The 19,586-nt window shown below is 41.8% G+C and overlaps 1 protein-coding gene across 3 annotated transcripts in view; it reads right to left on the bottom strand.

Moving 5' to 3' along the window:
• LOC126328647 (thialysine N-epsilon-acetyltransferase-like) overlaps nucleotides 1-19,586 on the bottom strand; it is a 133,139-nt gene that overhangs the window by 89,718 nt on the left and 23,835 nt on the right. For 2 of the 3 annotated variants that reach the window (XM_049996056.1, XM_049996057.1), the window contains exon 2: nucleotides 3,685-3,889. In XM_049996056.1, the coding sequence (XP_049852013.1) occupies nucleotides 3,685-3,750 (66 nt within the window). In that variant the 5' untranslated portion in view covers nucleotides 3,751-3,889. Of the gene's footprint in view, nucleotides 1-3,684; nucleotides 3,890-4,151; nucleotides 4,367-19,586 lie in introns of all 3 variants that reach the window. The other variant, XM_049996058.1, reaches the window with a different exon arrangement.

Below are 19,586 nucleotides of genomic sequence, written 5' to 3'. Positions count from 1 at the left end.
AGGCAATCTTGCCTAAAAAAGCTTGTAACTCCTTCAGTGAAGCGGGCCACGGAAGGTCAACGATACCTTGGAGCAAACTTCCTAGCGTCTGGATGCCGTGCCGAGAGATTGTGTAGCCCACATACTCAATGGACGGTTGGAAGAAGTTTGACTTACACAGGTTGCAACGCAAGCCCACGGACCTGAATTTGACAAAGAGGGTGTGAAGGTTGTGCAAGTGTTCCTTTGTGCTGCGGCACATGACAATTATGTAGTCCAGGTAATTAATACAATGAGGGATTGTCGACGTGATGTGCTCAAGATAACGCTGGAATATCGCCAAGGCACTGGATATTCCGAAGGCCAACTGCTGGTATTGGTAAAGGCCAAATGGGGTGTTGACATTGGTGTCCTCAACAAGAGGTATCTGATAAGCCTCCAAAAGATCGATTTTTGAAAAATATTGGCCTCCCGCCATGGCGGAAAACAATTCATCAGCACGAGACAAAGGATAGGTGTCCACCACCAGTTGGGAATTAATGGTGGACTTGAAATCGCCACAAAGACGTAATTTTCCCGAGGGTTTTCTAATAATAATGAGAGGCGAAGCCCACTCACTAGAAGAAATGCGAAGAACGACCCCTAGGGCTGTCAGCTGGTCTAGCTCTTCTTTTACCTGAGGGCGGAGAGCCAAGGGGATCTGCCTTGCACATAGAAAACGCGGGCGAGGCGACGCCTTCAATGTTAAGTGAGCTTTAAAGTCTGAAACACGCCTCAGGCCCTCCTCTATGATATCTGGAAAGTCAGAGATCAAAGATTCTAATGATTGATAGGGAACGTCTTCAGAGACCAACTGTATTGTGTCAGTGATCGAAAACCCGAAAGCTTGAAAGGCATCCAAGCCAAAAAGGTTAACAGAGCTCGCATCACTGACAACAATTAAAGTAATAGGCCGAGTGACTGATTTGTAAGTCACATCGGTAGTGAATTGACCCAGTAGGGGAATGAACTGTTTACTATAACTGCGTAGACGCCGGTAAACTGGCACCAACGGAGGCGAGCCAAGTCGGAATAAGTTTGTGCATTCAAAAAGAAACTGCCGCGCCCGTATCTACTTGCAGTTGTAATCGGCGTGACCGAACCGACACCTCGATAAAGAGTTTGTGTGCTGATGCGTCGGGAGGCTGGCCCGATGAAACTTCCTGAATGTCAATGTCCATGTCCTCTGTAATTGCTTCCTTCGATTCTTTCGAGGCTGAGCGGCAAACTTTAGCAATGTGTCTTTTATTACATTTGTGACAAACGGCCCAATGCTGGGGCACTCTGACCGATCGTGATGTATATAGCACGAAGCACAGGATGGTAACAGGGGCCGGCGGCCGGAACAATGTTTATGCACTGTGCGGGATCGGTCGTAACGGCCAGATTGTACCGCTTGCACATCGTCCACCCTGGACGCAGTGGATGCGGCTGCGCCGCCCTGAACCGCCGCGACGTCGCACCACGCTTCCAACTGTTGACCGGCGGCGTGAGAGACTTCATACCATTGAGCAATGGACAGAACTTCCTCGAGGGAAGGGTCTTCTAACTGCAGGGCCCGTTGCTGGACCTCCCTCTCAGGGGCCAAACGAACAATGACGTCATGCACCATAACGTGGGCATACAACTCTCGTGACTGCTGCGTGAGAAAATGACACTTGCGACTAAGACCGTGCAGGGTAGCGGCCCACGCCCGATAAGACTGATGGGGCTGCTTCTTGCATTGATAGAACTCGACCCTAGCCGCCACAACATGCGTGCGGCGGCGATAATATGAAAACAGTAATGAACACAATGCGTCAAAAGACAAGGACGAGGGTTACTGCAACGGCGCTAGCTGCCGCAAAACTTGATACAGTGAGGGAGATATCCAAGAAAAGAAAAGAGCATGACATACCTCTTCATCGGCAACATGAAACGCCTGGAAATGCTGCCAAAGACGATGTTCATACGCGTCCCAATCCTCCGCCGTCTCGTCATATGGGGGAAAGGGAGGAGGGAACGGCACTGGAGCAGACGGCGTGGAGAGCAACATCGGAAGCACTTGTTTCATGGTGGCCATGAGCTCCGTCTGCTGCTCAACCAAAACCCGCACTAAATCCTCCATGCCGTGGATAAGCTGCGAAACTGGAACAACGACGCAACACGCGAAAGAACGGCCCTACTCGTCGCCAATTGTGTAGTAAAACAGTTCACGTTTTCCGTCGCACTTCAGAGTAGACCGGGAACTGTCTCATAGGCATGCCCGATGTGAACTGACTGGGCACGGCCCGTGCTACCTGTGTTGTTGTTGTTGTTGTTCCGCTGGCAGAGGTCATGCCCTCTGGTGGACGGGACTCTATTTGCGGCAACTACCATCCGTGATGCGCCATGCCAATGAGCGCCTTCCGCGACCTTTGTGGTGGCTACTGCATGCATACTCCCGATCAGCTATGTCTTGTGAAATAATTTTCTGGGGTAGTTCATCACTTAGAAAGAAAGTATTGATTGCACAAAAGCAAGCAGTAAGAATAATATGTGATTTTCAGCCACAGATATCATGTAGGTATAGCTTGTAGAAGCTACAGATTTTAAATAACTACCACAATGTTTACAATGGGTGATCAGAGAATTTCTATTTGAGGACATAGCTGCAGCATAGATGCAAAGTAGTATGACTCCAATGCAGGTATATAAGCACTAACAGGTAGCAAGGGAAATGTGAACTATGGTGGCATTATTACCAGATGCAGCCAAACAAAACCAATGTGCTGCTATTTTTGCCATGGGTGCCGAAGGACAGGTAGACGTTCATTGGAAAATGAGGAATTGGTATTGGGTAGCATGCCTGTTGAAAAGCACTTCTGTGGACTGGTGCACCAAGTTCCAAGCTGGTCATGCATGTCCACACATCGCGAATTTTGTAATGCAGAAGTTATGCCAACTTAAGTGAGGGACACTTTAGCGCCTACCCTACAGTCCTCACCTCTCCCCATGTGATTATTCTGCATTTTGTCCCTTAAAAAAGACTATGAATGGTTAACAATTCCTTTCAGACAAGGATGTGTAGCAGGCAGTTATGGACTTCTTCACACAGCATGACACGTGTTTTACCGAACGTGTTGTGATGGCAGGAAGATGGCCTCAGTGCTCATGATGCTTTTGTTTGATTGGCATACCGATTCTGGACTGTACAGCCTTCGAACAGAAACTTTTTGATCAACCCTTACATATTTGTTAAATAAATTTGTCATAAATAATCAATAACAATTTGAGAAAAACAGTGATGGCTCTATCTATAACACTAGATGGAACAATGACCTATATTACCCATTATTAAAGCTGTCAGGGCCTCAGAAAGGAGTTCAATAGGCAGCAACAAAAAGTTTGGATGGTTTGTTCAGCATCATAAAATATCTGACATTCTAAAACTAACCTAAAATATTTAAATCATTTCTCCTGTACAACACCTTCAATTGTATGAACAAATTTGTGTTTAAAGCTGGTAGGCTGTAAGACAACCTTGACTTTAAGTGGAGTTGCATGACTAGGACTATAATGTAATGTTTTCACTACCAGAAACACTTATCAGGTACACACATCCTGTAAACTGACTTGTTCCACATACGTTTGATAAAAGAATCATTCAAATAATCTAAGTAGCATGTGACTAAGTAACTAACACACCTGTATCAATCTTCTAAGTTCCTTGCAGTCTTCTCTCCTTGCCTCCCTTATTATCACATTTTCCATTGTGATCTTTATTTATACAGAGAGGTGTTGGTGATAAAAGTATATATGAAATAATAAATGAAGAACAAGACTGGGAGTGGCAACTTCAACACTGCTTATTGTAGATGTGAACAACTCCGCTCACTGCCTTTGGTGATGGCTGCAAAGAGACAAAGTTCATGAAAAACAACTATGAAACACACACTAAAATGTTATGGTATAAAATCTCAGTTTACAAAAACCAAAGTTTTTCTCAAAAGCTGCCATTATCTTGTTTGTAATTCCCCATTCAGATATTTTCTATCTATAACAAAGAAATTTACAGAATATATTATCCAGTTATATGACAGTGTACTAATGCCAATCTTGGCCTTATGGATATTAATTTTTTCTTATAGACATTTGGTTAGTTGATATCTTACTTCCATTTTTCTGATCCACAATGCATAGACTGGAGGTGTTTGAATTTATCCACTTCTTTCTTCCACCCTAGTAGTTTGGGTACTAATTTTTATGCATGTTATAAATCCCAGTTTCTGAAACCAGATCTCTAGCTGCACTTTTGCTGCTTGAGTCTTCAATTCATTGATTTACACTGCAGGTGTGTCCAGCAACCCAGAAAAAAATGTGACACCATCTGCAAAGGTTTGGCAACCAACTGTCACATTTAGATTCCTACATACAGGCTTGGCTCAGTTTTCAACACTTTTAAACAATAGAAAATCCAGGATGGAATGTAACAATATTATATACTCACCATGTAGCAGAGTGCTGCTGCTAACAGTGTGGTTTCAGTTGTGTGTGTGTGTGTGTGTGGGGGGGGGGGGGGGGGGGGGGGTTGTTTGTTTTTGATGGTGGGTATACTGGCCAAAAGCTTTATTTGTGACAGTTTTTTTGTTGTGCCTTTTTGTGACTCGGCATCTCCATTATATGGTCAGTAGCAACTTTCCTTTTCATAATATGTTTTCAACACCTTTGTTATTCATTCCTTTCCATCACTTGGAGACTACTTTCTCAAGTACAAACTGAACAGCAGAAGTGAGAGTCCATATCCTTGCCTGAATTCTGTCCTGATTTCAAAAGTATCTGAAATCTCTCCCACGAAATTTACTTTGGAACTGTTGTCAGTAAGAGTGTGTTGGATAATAACTCTCATTTTGTTCTTTAAAGCTCAACTGTTTCAGGATTTTGAGAAGGGGTGTTCAGTCAATGAACTTCTAAACCATTTTGAAAACTATTAGGGTTACTACAAATGTCTGACATTTATGTTTCTGCTGAAAGACAACACATTCAAGATGCATGTTCTGTTGGGTACATGAACAACTTTTCATGACCTCTCTTTGATACTCATGAGTCCAACTGTTTTTCTGCCCTGCAGTGAAACACTTGTGAAAGAATCTGGTAGATAATTAACAGAGCCGTCACACATAACACACCTTACTAATTTAGTGGGTGTATCATTGTGAAGGACTCGCCATACAGAAGTACCTCAGTTTCCCAGATGTTGTGGTTTATCTCAATTAGGTTATCAATCATACTGCTTCCTATGTTCAACCACACTTCAAAAATATCTGTGTCTTTCCCAGGTGACTTGTTCTTTTTCAGTGAATATATTAGCTTTACTGTATGATTAAATGATGATGGCATCCTCTTGGGTAAAATATTCCGGAGGTAAAATAGTCCCCCATTCGGATCTCTGGGCGGGGACTACTCAAGAGGATGTCGTTATCAGGAGAAAGAAAACTGGCGTTCTACGGATCGGAGCAAGGAATGTCAGATCCCTTAATCAGGCAGGTAGGTTGGAAAATTTAAAAAGGGAAATGGATAGGTTAAAATTAGATATAGTGGGAACTAGTGAAGTTCAGTGGCAGGAGGAACAAGACTTCTGGTCAGGTGACTACAGGATTATAAACACAAAATCAAATAGGGGTAAAGCAGGAGTAGGTTTAATAATGAGTAGGAAAATAGGAATGCGGGTAAGCTACTACAAACAGCAAAGTGAACACATTATTGTGGCCAAGATAGATACGAAGCCCACACCTACTACAGTAGTACAAGTTTATATGCCAACTAGCTCTGCAGATGACGAAGAAATTGAAGAAATGTATGATGAAATAAAAGAAATTATTCAGATAGAGAAGGGAGACGGAAATTTAATAGTCATGGGTGACTGAAATTCGAGTGTAGGAAAAGGGAGAGAAGGAAACGTAGTAGGTGAATATGGATTGGGGCTAAGAAATGAAAGAGGAAGCTGCCTGGTAGAATTTTGCACAGACCACAACTTAATCATAGCTAACACTTGGTTTAAGAATCATGAAAGAAGGTTGTATACATGGTGGAACCCTGGAGATACTAGTAGGTATCAGATAGATTATATAATGGTAAGACAGATATTTAGGAACTAGGTTTTAAATTGTAAGACATTTCCAGGGGCAGATGTGGACTCTGACCACAATCTATTGGTTATGTCCTGTAGATTAAAACTGAAGAAACTACAAAAAGGTGGGAATTTAAGGAGATGGGACCAGGATAAACTGAAAGAACCAGAGGTTGTACAGAGTTTCAGGGAGAGTATAAGGGAACAATTAACAGGAATGGGGGAAAGAAATACAATAGAAGAAGAATGGGTAGCTCTGAGGGATGAAGTAGTGAAGGCAGCAGAGGATCAAGTAGGTAAAAAGACGAGGGCTAGTAGAAATCCTTGGGTAACAGAAGAAATATTGAATTTAATTGATGAAAGGAGAAAATATAAAAATGCAGTAAATGAAGCAGGCTAAAAGGAATACAAACGTCTCAAAAATGAGACTGACAGGAAGTGCAAAATGGCTAAGCAGGGATGGCTAGAGGACAAATGTAAGGATGTAGAGACTTATCTCACTAGGGGTAAGATAGATACTACCTACAGCAAAATTAAAGAGACCTTTGAAGGAAAGAGAGCCACTTGTATAAATATCAAGAGGTCAGATGGAAACCCAGTTTTAAGTGAAGAAGGGAAAGCTGAAAGGTGGAAGGTGGAAGGAGTATATAGAGGGTCTACACAAGGCCGATGTACTTGAGGACAATATTATTGAAATGGAAGAGAACGTAGATGAAGATGAAACGGGAGATACGATACTGGGTGAAGTTTGACAGAGCACTGAAAGACCTGAGTCGAAACAAGGCCCCCGGACTAGACAACATTCCATTGGAACTACTGACGGCCTTGGGAGAGCCAGTCCTGACAAAACTCTACCATCTGGTGAGCAAGATGTATGAAACTGGCGAAATACCCTCAGACTTCAAGAAGAATATAATAATCCCAATCCCAAAGAAAGCAGGTGTTGACAGATGTGAAAATTACTGAACAATCTGTTTAATAAGCCACAGCTGCAAAATACTAACACGAATTTTTTACAGATGAATGGAAAAACTGGTAGAAGCCGACCTCGGGGGAGATCAGTTTGGATTCCATAGAAATACTGGAACACGTGAGGCAATACTGACCTTACGACTTATCTTAGAAAAAAGATTAAGGAAAGGCAAACCTATGTTTCTAGAATTTGTAGACTTAGAGAAAGCTTTTGAAAATGTTGACTGGAACTCTCTTTCAAAATCTAAAGGTGGCAGGGGTAAAATACAGGGAGCGAAAGGCTATTTACAATTTGTACAGAAACCAGATGGCAGTTATAAGAGTCGAGGGACATGAAAGGGAAGCAGTGGTTGGGAAGGGAGTAAGACAGGGTTGCAGTCTCTCCCCGATGTTATTCAATCTGTATATTGAGCAAGCAGTAAAGGAAACAAAAGAAAAATATGGAGTAGGTATTAAAATCCATGGAGAAGAAATAAAAACTTTGAGGTTCGCCGATGACATTGTAATTCTGTCAAACACAACAAAGGACTTGGAAGAGCAGTTGAATGGAATGGACAGTGTCTTGAAAGGAGGATATAAGATGAACATCAACAAAAGCAAAACGAGGATAATGGAATGGAGTCGAATTAAGTCGGGTGATGCTGAGTGAATTAGATTAGGAAATGATACACTTAAAGTAGTAAAGGAGTTTTGCTACTTGGGGAGCAAAATAACTGATGATGGTTGAAGTAGAGAGGATATAAAATGTAGACTGGCAATGGCACGGAAAGCGTTTCTGAAGAAGAGAAATTTGTTAACATCGAGTATAGATTTAAGTGTCAGGAAGCCGTTTCTGAAAGTATTTGTATGGAGTGTAGCCATGTATGGACATGAAACATGGACGATAAATAGTTTGGACACGAAGAGAATAGAAGCTTTCGAAATGTGGTGCTACCGAAGAATGCTGAAGATTAGATGGGTAGATCATATAACTAATGAGGAAGTATTGAATAAGATAACCAGAAGAAGGGATTGGTTGGTGGGACATGTTCTGAGGCATCAAGGGATCACCAGTTTAGTATTGGAGGGTAGCGTGGAGGGTAAAAATCATAGAGGGAGACCAAGAGATGAATACACTAAGCAGATTCAGAAGGCTGTAGGTTGCAGTAGGTACTGGGAGATGAAGGAGGTTGCACAGGATAGAGTAGCATGGAGAGCTGCAGCAAACCAGTCTCAGGACTAAAGACCACCACACACACTTATTAGCTGTCTAATGGTGGACAGGTCTGCTATATTTGAATTCAAAATAATTCGCCAGCATGTGACAGTTACTCTTATTATTGTAACAACAAAAACAGTCAATTAATGACAAAGTTATTTAAAATTAAGCCCCCATATTTTGTTTCTCGAAACCTGCTTCTCCTTTCGAGTTACTCCAAAAGGCCTAACATTTAAAGTCCCTGTTTCTGGATGTAATCCTAATCTACACTAGGCCCTTTCACAGCTTCAAATACAGCAATCTCTTGCTCTTACCTTACGGCTAATGTGTGACCTATACGCCTCATCAGCCAATTTCCACTCTACCAGACTTCTCTCCTTCTACAAAATCCTGCGGTTGTCTGCTCCCCTTGCTTCCTTAAATGGTATCATCTGCCAAGCCAACTTCAAACTGCAATAACAGGCCAGACTTCACCACAAAAAACTATTCCACCTTCTCCTAAACTACCTTTCCCTTCCTGTCCCTCTGCAGCTTCCTAAACTTCCTAATCATCAACCACCACTTCTCTCCTACAAACCAAGCTTAGCCAACCTCCTTCATATCCCACAGGCTTCACCATTGCCTCCCAGACCAAGATTAACCCATAATTCCAAGAACCAGTCACAACAGTACAGTGTCCTAAACCTCTCATCTAAAGCACTATTGCCCCCTGAATTATTGTATTATCGTCTAAGGGTCTCACTTTCAGCCCTAAACCTGCATTTGATCATGCTGCTTTGGTGAAGGACCTACTTTCTTTCACATATAATATTCATTGGAACAGCAGCCCTGACACTGAACCCTGCCTTGAACAGTTCAGACAACCACTACCTCAAATCATGCCTTACAAGCCTTTCATGAATTCCTCACATCCAGCAGTGCTTCACAGGCCTTCTTCAGGTCCCTACAACCCCCTAACCTGTCCTCTGCAGAACTCCAGGCTCTATGTTACCTAAAAGCTGATGATACCATCATTATTCTCCCAGCAGACAAAGGATATATCACTGCAGTACTTGACCAAAAGGTATACATTAGTGAAGGTCTACGCCAGCTGTCTGACACCTCTACATACAGTGTCTGTCATCAAGCTCCCATCCCTGTGATTCAGACTGACCTGCAGTCCATCCTTAAAACCTCAGGCCCCTCACAAGGACTAACAGCTCAATCCATAGAATTTCTCATCCCACCCAAACCACACACCCCCACCCTTTACCTTCTTCCTTGAAACCAATCACTCCGATCGTCCTATTGTTGCTGGCTTCAAAGCACCCAGTAAACGTATATCTGCCTTATTTGATCAACACCTGCAAACCTGCAACTCATAGCACAAAGACTCCCTCCTCCATAAAAGATACCAACCAATTCCTAGATTGTCTGAAATCCATGCCTGTCCCACTTCCACCACAAACCTTGTTTGTCGCCATTGGTGCCGCCTCCCTCTATACCAACATCCCCTATGAACATGGAGTCTGCTGCCGAACGTTTCCTCAGTCAGCACTCACCTGATTCCAAACTTGTGACATCCTTCCTACTCAGCTTAATCAACTTTATACTTAACAACAACTACTTTGCCTTTGAGGAGCAGACATAGAAACAGATCAGGGGTACAGCCATGGGAACCAGGATGGCTCCTTCCTGTGCCAGCCTTTTCAGGTGTTGCTTGGAGGGGTTTTTCCTGAGATCCAAAGTCTTCAGACCCTGGTTTGGTTTATATACATTGATGACATCTTTACCATATGGACCCATGGTGAGGCTAACTCGCTAAAATTCCTGGAATCTCTGAATACCTTCTCCCATTTAAATTTCACATGGCCCTACTCTCAATCCCATGCCAGTTTCCTTGATGCTAATCTCGTCCTCACCAAAGGCCAGATACACACTTCTGTCCACATTAAACATACCAACAATCAACAGTACTTACATTTTGACAGTTGTCATCCTTTCAATGTCAAACATTCTCTCCCACACAGCCATGGCATCCGAGGTAAACGTATTTGTTCAGATGCAGACTCTTTACAGCAATACACCACCATTCTCACCTCAGGCTTCCCTGCATATAATTACCCCACCAGCCTAGTCGAAAAGCATATTTCCCAGGCCATCACATCCAATCCTGGTACTCCTGATCCCTCCAGAAAACAACTTCAAAGCACACTGTTGGTGACTCAGTATTATCCTGGTCTGGAAAGTGTTAATCAGCTACTTCAACAATGCCGTGAAATTCTAAAATCATGCCCTGAAGTGAGACCAATTCTGTCAAAATTTTGCCCACCACACCTACAACAGCTTTCCGTCGCCCTTCTAATTTCTGCAATATTCCTGTCAGACCCTATGCTCCTTCTGCACCCAACTCCCGACACTATGGTTCCTATCCCTGTGACTGTTCCTGCTGCAAGACTTGCCCTATGCACCCTCTTACCACCACCCTTTGACAGCTCTGTAACTGGCAAAACACATACTATCAAAGGGAGAGCCACCTGTGAAACAAAACATGTTATATATCAGCTGTTATATAAACACTGTTCGGTTTTCTACATCAGTGTGACTACCACCAAATAATCAGTTAGAATGAATGAGAATAGGCAGAAGTTTACTGGCAACTCACACTATCCTATTGCAGAGCATGCTCTGCAACATGACAATCATGACCTCAGCACCCGTTTCACCACATGCGCCATCTGGATTCTTCACCCAGACACCAATTTCTCATAACTCCCCAAGTGGGAACTAGCACTACTTTGTCCTTGGTTCTTGCCACTCCTTGGCCTTAATTTACATTAATTTCTCCCATCTCAGCATTTCTTCACTGTAACTACTCTTTGCCTCACTCCATTTTAGTTTTCTATATCTTTCATTGTCTTACCAGTCTATTTTTCACTGCCCCCCTCCCACCTTTGTTACGTATAATGCTTTTAGCTTTTCAATCTTATTAACTCATGCATGATGTTTAAGCAGTAACCTCTGTCTGCATATTACCCTGTCTTTCACCTTTAAGCTCTCAGGTTTTCTAATCTCGTCCAATTCAGACCCCAACAATCAGTCTTTCCTTCTTATTTCATATGATAAGTCTCTCCTGACCTGCAGTTCTGGGTGATTTTATCGAAATCTACCCCTTTTCCTACACCTCTCCAGTCCTTTTCCTTCACCCCTCTTCCTCCCCCTTCAAGCCTTCTGCCTGAAGAAGGAGCCATTGGCTTCGAAAGCTTGCCAATTACAACTGTCTTTTATGTGTATGTTCTGCTGCCACTTGGTGAGTAGATTTCTTATCTAACTTCTTATTGTAAGCAGCTTTACCAATGGGCCAGCTGAGAATTAGACTTGGGGAAACATACTTTTGAGACTTTTTTTAAAAGTATTATAGACACCTTGGATGTTGTTGTTCTTGCAGTCTTCATTAATTTGTACTAGGTGGTGCTTGTTGAAATCATGTTTTTAAGTCATAGATAGTTTTTGCAGTGTGTTTTCTTGCTTCCCCAAATTTTTTCCTATTATCTTAGTTCTTCTTGGAGTTCCTTTTTTGACAAGCAAGCTCAAAACCACATCATATTCATGGGTTCAACATGGATTTTTTTGGTTTCGTCAGCAGGGTCTTTTTTTAGCTATCTTGCAATAGTGCTTATTGCAGTTGCCCCCTATTATTTGACTTTTGGGACTCAGGGTTCTGGGTTAACTCATTGCTGAAGCTGAGCTTCTCTGTATTGAGCTATGATTTTTCTCCATTGGGCCATCCTAGTATTCCTTTTACGGAGCTTAACTTTAAACTTTGAGAGATAATGACTGAACTGAGATTTGATCTTCACAGAACTCTGATGTTTTGGATCTCCTTTTGAGTTTGTGTAATATTGACCTGTACCTACGATATTTCATGGAATTACTTCTTGAATCATCCTTCTACTATTAGCGGACTTGATGAACATTTGTTCAGAGTAACTGACATGGTACTGTAGGAGCTCACCAGATGCGGCCTCCTATGTAGGTGAAGGATTGTCAAGCAGAGGTGCACAAGTGAGGTCCTATGGTGCTCAAGGAACTAATAAGACACCATTTAATTAACAGTCATTTTATTTCCAAGAGTTTCACAATCACTCTGTCTTCTTCCCAGTGCGGCCTAGCAGTGAACATGCTGAGTCTGTGTTGCACAGAGGTGCAAGGTAATGTGTCGGCTTGTGGTGAGAAATCTGCTTGTGTGACCATCATTTTGGCTGGGTTCAGTACCATGGCCCCATCGTAGAAGGGTAAGGTAGCTGGCGCATCACTGCAGCCTGGCACGGTGGTGGATGTCTGTTGGAGTCTCAGTGCTCTCACTGAATGAAGCTGCTCTCAGGCTCGGCCCCAAAAAATCTGCATGTCTCTGTTGTCAATTGTTGAGATTGCAAGTAGGTGGAACACTCAAGAGTGACACAAAGGACAGTCCACGAGACAGTCCAGTATACAGCTAATAAGGCAATACTTTTATTGATGAGAAATGGCAGCACAGAGGCCCTGCTCCAAAGGTGAACAGGTTCTAGATGGGCTGATCAGTTCTTCATTCACAATAGACTGGTTTGAGACTGGTTTGACCCTCATCTTCGGGTAGCACAGGCGTGACTGGCAGGTATGCAGCTTGCAAGGTTGAAGTTCCTTCCACAACTGATTGGCTGTAGACTCATAGCAGTAGACTCCAAGCTGGTGGTAGCTGGTGACACTTTGTCATATTCAACAGGTCATCCTGCAACTATTTCTGCTGGCCTCCCATCAATATCAGTGATACAGATGGTGTGGCCACACTCTGAGAGTGAGTGAAAAGAAGGTGAACGTTTTATAGTTGTCAATAAAGTGATGCCCTCTTACAGCTGACTGAATGTGTACTTACTTTCTGAGCCAGTCAGTGCTCTTGGCTACCCTAAAGTTTAACTTCAAAGATTCAGAGCATTCCTTTATGCAAAGTTTGCAGCCTAAAAGACATTTTTGTGTCGTGCCTAGGTGAAGTCACTACATATAGCCCCATTACAGAAGACTTTTGTCTGCTCTGCACTGTTGTCTCAGAGCTGAATCAGGTGTTCCTGACATTCTCTCTCACACAGCCTGAATCAATGAGCTCCCTGCTTGTTTGTACTCCAGTTTTTCTGAGTGTTGACACTGATTATGCCATTGTTGCATACTCAATGAATATGTTACACTTAGTGTCATCGCAGGTGGTTCCAACAAAATTTTATTCTGCACTTTACTAAATAGTATTCATGTTCTACTACTTCACATTTCTTTGGCATATATTTGTTCTTAAAATGAAGCTAATTTCTTCAGTTACATCCCCATCAACCTTTTACACTAAGTGCTTAGATCTATGATTTTTTGATTACTCTAGAGTATTTTCTGTCATATTGCAAAACTAGGCAACAAGTAGCTGATACACATGTAATTCTGGGCATTGTGAAGTTCTTTGTTTGTAATGAACATAAATTATACAAATGGTGACCAGAATTATTACAGTTCTGGTAGCTGAAATGCTTATGTTCATAATCTGGTCACACTGCTTCTAGTTGTATTGTTGGTTGTGTTGCAACATTTATGCTGTGGAAATCCACCTCTTCTGTGATGTTATTAGTTGGTCCAAGGAATAAAAGGCATTTGGATTTAAGGCACCATTTAGAAATATTTGATTTTGGACTGCCAGTGACTCTAATCACTTCTCTGGCCAAAACAGCAAAGGGTGTGTTAGCTCAGTCACTGTTGTACCCATAATTGTGGCTGGTAGATGAAATGTTGTCCCCATTACGTCACAAACTGTGCCATTTATTAAGATTCCAATGTCTTTCAGCTTCATCTTGGACATACCCCGTGACCTTCCTTTTCTGTAACAATTTACAATTATAACCTCTGGAGTACATACCGAATAGATCCAATGCATGCACATTCTTTGAAAATTGTATAAGGGATTAGTACTTCCCTCCAACACTTTGTGGGTTAAGATTTTGCAGCAAGGAACACTTATATCCCACATGCCTTGTGTAAGTCCGAACCATCCTGGTTGGCCAGACAGTGATTCTCTCCTGTTGGCAGAACCGTAACTCTTCCAAGGACATCAGAGCATAAGTTTCCCTGATTTCTGATATTATTAGTACTTTTCTAGTGCACACTTGTACCCATTTTCCTCCTGTGCCATCTGATAGAAAGGAATTTTTTGTCACTACACTTCCCTCCTTCTAAAAGCATTGGTACAAAAAACCACTACTGAATGCTTCAATAATATGAACCCCTTAAACTATGTACTGCAAACGTCAAACAACCCCCCTCCCCCCCCCCCCCCCCCCAAAAAAACACAGTGGTTCAGAAATAACAAGTAAAAATATACATAACAAACAAAAGGAAACAAAACAGGTGGTCTTCATGCATATGATATGCTGCATGAATTCAGATCATTTTTAACTACTGACTTCCTTGATTCTTAGATGCTTTATTCCAGATAACATGAGGTATTGGAATCTGTGGCAAAGCCTCTAATGCTCCAATGAAGTGTTTAACATGGCTCACGTAAATAGTCGACATCTCCATTGGAAGCTGCATCTATACATTTTGCAGTGATGTCATCTCCATTGCTTGGTATGGACCCGGTACTTAGTTAAAATTTCTTTTATTCCTTTTGATGTATAAGGGTTTGTTACTAAAATCCATTGACCCACTCGATATTGCACATTTTCCCCATATGTTGCCCCATCTGATCCTGATGTTTGAGTGCCTTTGTATTTGGTGTATAAGGGTTTGTTACTAAAACCCATTGACCCACTTGATATTGCACATTTTCCCCATATGTTGCCCATCTGATCCTGATGTTTGAGTGCATTTGTATACGCCCATTTGCCATTCTGCCAAATTTCTCCCAATTTTTTTTCAAATTTTTTCAGTGTCTCCTTATTATAGCACATAATTTAGATTTCAGAGCCTCAAAAAGAGATGGCATCTTTCTATCATATGCTACCTGGGTTTATACGCTGAGACAACATACTGAAGATACAAGTCCCAGTTATCATGCTGCCTATTTACATAATGTCTCGCCCTTCTCGGTACATCTATTTGCTTGTGGGTGGAAAGGGCTTGTGCGAAGTTTTTGAATATGAAGCAGGCAACACAATTCCTCGAAAAGTCTGACATGAAATTTGTATCCTAATTCTTAATTATAGTATCAGAAGTGCCAAATGTCAGTACCCAATTATTAACCATTGTGTCTGCAACTGTGCTCACTTGTAGGTAGTGAATTGATATCATTCCTATGAAATGGGAAAAGTAGTCTATATAACTGTAAGAATATACTTATTTCCAACTGCTGTCTTATTAAATGGTCCAAGAATATCCAAACCAAGCATTGCAAAATGTTTTGTTGTTTATGGCAACCTCTGCAAATTTGTACACAATCCTTCATGCACTGTTCTACTAAAGCTTTTTGGCTACACACACACACACACACACACACACACACACACACACATATATATATATATATATATATATATATATATATATATATATATATATATATATATATATATATGTGTGTGTGTGTCATTTTAGGTTCCCCCATGAACCAACGACAGGTGGTCATGTGTCTTTTGCAATACTTCTACATCTACATCCGTACTCCGCAAGCCACCTGACGGTGTGTGGCGGAGGGTACCCTGAGTACCTCTATCGGTTCTCCCTTCTATTCCAGTCTCGTATTGTACGTGGAAAGAAGGACTGTCGGTATGCTTCTGTGTGGGCTCTAATCTCTCTGATTTTATCCTCATGGTCTCTTCGCGAGATATACGTAGGAGGGAGCAATATACTGCTTGACTCTTCGGTGAAGGTATGTTCTCGAAACTTCAACAAAAGCCCGTACCGAGCTACTGAGCGTCTCTCCTGCAGAGTCTTCCACTGGAGTTTATCTATCATCTCCGTAACGCTTTCGCAATTACTAAATGATCCTGTAACGAAGCGCGCTGCTCTCCGTTGGATCTTCTCTATCTCTTCTATCAACCCTACCTGGTGCGGATCCCACACTGCTGAGCAGTATTCAAGCATTGGGCGAACAAGCGTACTGTAACCTACTTCCTTTGTTGTCGGATTGCATTTCCTTAGGATTCTTCCAATGAATCTCAGTCTGGCATCTGCTTTACCGACGATCAACTTTATATGATCATTCCATTTTAAATCACTCCTAATGCGTACTCCCAGATAATTTATGGAATTAACTGCTTCCAGTTGCTGACCTGCTATTTTGTAGCTAAATGATAAGGGACCTATCTTTCTATGTATTCGCATCACATTACACTTCGCTACATTGAGATTCAATTGCCATTCCGTGCACCATGCGTCAATTCGCTGCAGATCCTCCTGCATTTCAGTACAATTTTCCATTGTTGCAACCTCTCGATACACCACAGCATCATCTGCAAAAAGCCTCAGTGAACTTCCGATGTCATCCACCAGGTCATTTATGTATATTGTGAATAGTAACGGTCCTATGACACTCCCCTGCGGCACACCTGAAATCACTCCTACTTCGGAAGACTTCTCTCCATTGAGAATGACGTGCTGCGTTCTGTTATCTAGGAACTCCTCAATCCAATCACACAATTGATCTGATAGTCCGTATGCTCTTACTTTGTTCATTAAACGACTATGGGGAACTGTGTCAAACGCCTTGCGGAAGTCAAGAAACACGGCATCTACCTGTGAACCCGTGTCTAAGGCCCTCTGAGTCTCGTGGACGAATAGCGCGAGCTGGGTTTCACACGATCGTCTTTTTCGAAACCCATGCTGATTCCTACAGAGTAGGAATTTCTGAATGATGCGGGAACCACAAAATGTGGTCCACACTTCCAACTTCTGCACAGCAAGACATTGTGTGTCACAAAATATGGCTGAGATCTAAAAGCCTGACAGTCTATATCACTGGCCATTGCCTTTTGCCACTCTGACAAGCTTTTGCCAAAGGCTTGCAGAGCTCCAGTTTTCCTGCTTAGCACATCTATGTTAGTACCCATCTCCCCAGATTTATGCACCACTTCATAATTAAACTTGTTTGGCTTCATTGCCATTGAGTTAATCTACTGGAAAGGTATTTCAGTCCCAACAGCTACTTAAGGGAACCTTGATCAGTAACTACTTTGAATTTTGTCCTTATAAATAACAGTGAAAGTAGGTAACACCATGAATAACTGCTAGCATTTCTTTTGCTGTTATTGAACAGCTGCATTCCCCCATGTTCAATTGTCTTGAAGCATAAGCCACTGGATGATCCCTATTATCCATGATTTGGCTCAAAACACAACCAACAGTTATACTGCTCGCATCATATCATAAGATGAACTCTTGATTGAAGTTAGGAAATACCAACACAGAACTCAAAACCAAATCAAGTTTTAATTTTTTGAACATGGATTAACACTTCATTGACCACTCAGATTTCACTCCTGTTTTTAAATAGACAATTCAAGGACTCAGCAAGTTGTGCAAAATCCCTCATGAACTTCCTACAATCATTACAGAGGCCTAAAAATACTGTAATTGCTTTGTAGTCAGTGGCAGTACAATATAATAAAAAACTCATATCAGCCACTGATCACTTTTTACTCCTTCCTGACTGATTACATGACCCTGATAGTTTACTTCTGTTTGAATGAAATGGCACATATCATCACAGACTGTCAGTTGTGCTGCCTGTAGCATTTAATAACTCCTTCCAATCGTTTCACGGTTCTGCCATATCCTTTGAAATACAATTATGTCACTGAGATAAACCATGATTTTTTTTTTAGGTTTCAGTGCCTGAAACACTGCATCCAAGCGTCACTGGTGTATTTTTCAGTCCAAACGGCATCCTACAGTACTGGTAATGTCACCATGGTGTGGAAAAAGCTGTCTTCAGCCAGTCTTTTAGAACTACTTCTAGATGGTTGTAGCCACTCTTCAAAATCCATGGTCAAGAAGTATATACATTGACCCAGATTGTCAAGTGTTTTCATAATGTTTGAGATGGGGTACGCATCAGTGACAGCATTTGCATTCAAGAAGCAGTAACTGCAAAAGAACCTGTATTTCTTGATCCCACCTTTTTGGGCACAGTGGCAACTTTCATACTTCAAGTCTACCACTATCCTTAATGATTCTGTCAGTCAACTGATGGTAAAAGAATTCCTCCATCAAATGTTGTAAATGCTTTGGGACCCTGTATGGTTTTGTATATGAGAGAACTTTGTTTTCTGTTGGTATCATGTACTGTGTTACAGGCATCACTGGTAACAGACCCACCAGACTGAACATATCTGTGAATCTAAGCGTTGAAGCTTTCATGTCTTCTCTGTCTTTTCCTTGCAAGTGTTTAGCTTTGTCACATTATGCAGAACTGCTAACAGTATGCCTCTGGGTGAGGTCATTACCTGACCTATCAATATCATCTTCTTCTAAGACACTCAAACTAGCAAACATTAGGCCCTTTGGCAGATTAACTTCACTCATGCCAAAATTGTACAAACTCATGAGAACCTAAATATTCCATCTATGTCTGTAATGCATATTACCCTCTTGTGCATCATACAGTGTGACTTATTTAACTTCACCTTGAAGGTCAGTGGTTCTACCATTCAAAACAATTCCCTTGATAAGTCTTAGTGTAGGTAAGACTGATAAATTTTCCTGTACCCGCCAGTACATTATCCCATGAATTAACATTCAGTGTACATTAATACAGTTTAGCTGGTACTATCCTCATGATAGCTGCACCTTGCAACATTGTTTCACCAGCAACTTTCTTCCCTAGCAGAAACAAAGTTCCACCGAGTTCCATAGTATGCTGCGAAAGATTAATTATAGTGTGATGTGTATTCAGGAACTCCAGCTTGAGAATTATGTAGTATAACCCTCACCAATGTGTGGGAACATTCCATATACTCCTTAAAGCTTTCAGCCCCAATGCTAAAAGTGAGCAGCGTTGTCCCCAATGATTCTATCTCATTTTTACCCACTCCACATAACCTACACCGTGTAGACTGAAGTCTCTTCCTACCTAAGAAGTCTAGACTGACAACTGACACATGTGCACCTCTGTCTAACAAGAATTTATGTTCTTAATTATTTATTGCACCAATCAAACAACAATCCATCTCTTCAAACACCCTCGCAGTGGAACATTTTATTGAGAATGTTCTTCATTGGTTAAGGCACTCCTGTTTGCATTTAATGTATGTTGTTATTGCTGTTGTTATCTTCAGTCCTGAGACTGGTTTGATGCAGCTCTCCATGCTACTGTATCCTGTG

The sequence above is a fragment of the Schistocerca gregaria genome, chromosome 2 (assembly GCF_023897955.1).
Source record: "Schistocerca gregaria isolate iqSchGreg1 chromosome 2, iqSchGreg1.2, whole genome shotgun sequence".
NCBI lineage: Eukaryota > Metazoa > Arthropoda > Insecta > Orthoptera > Acrididae > Schistocerca > Schistocerca gregaria.
The sequence above is the reverse complement of the archived record's forward strand: the minus strand, read 5'-3'. Positions and strand labels throughout refer to the sequence as shown.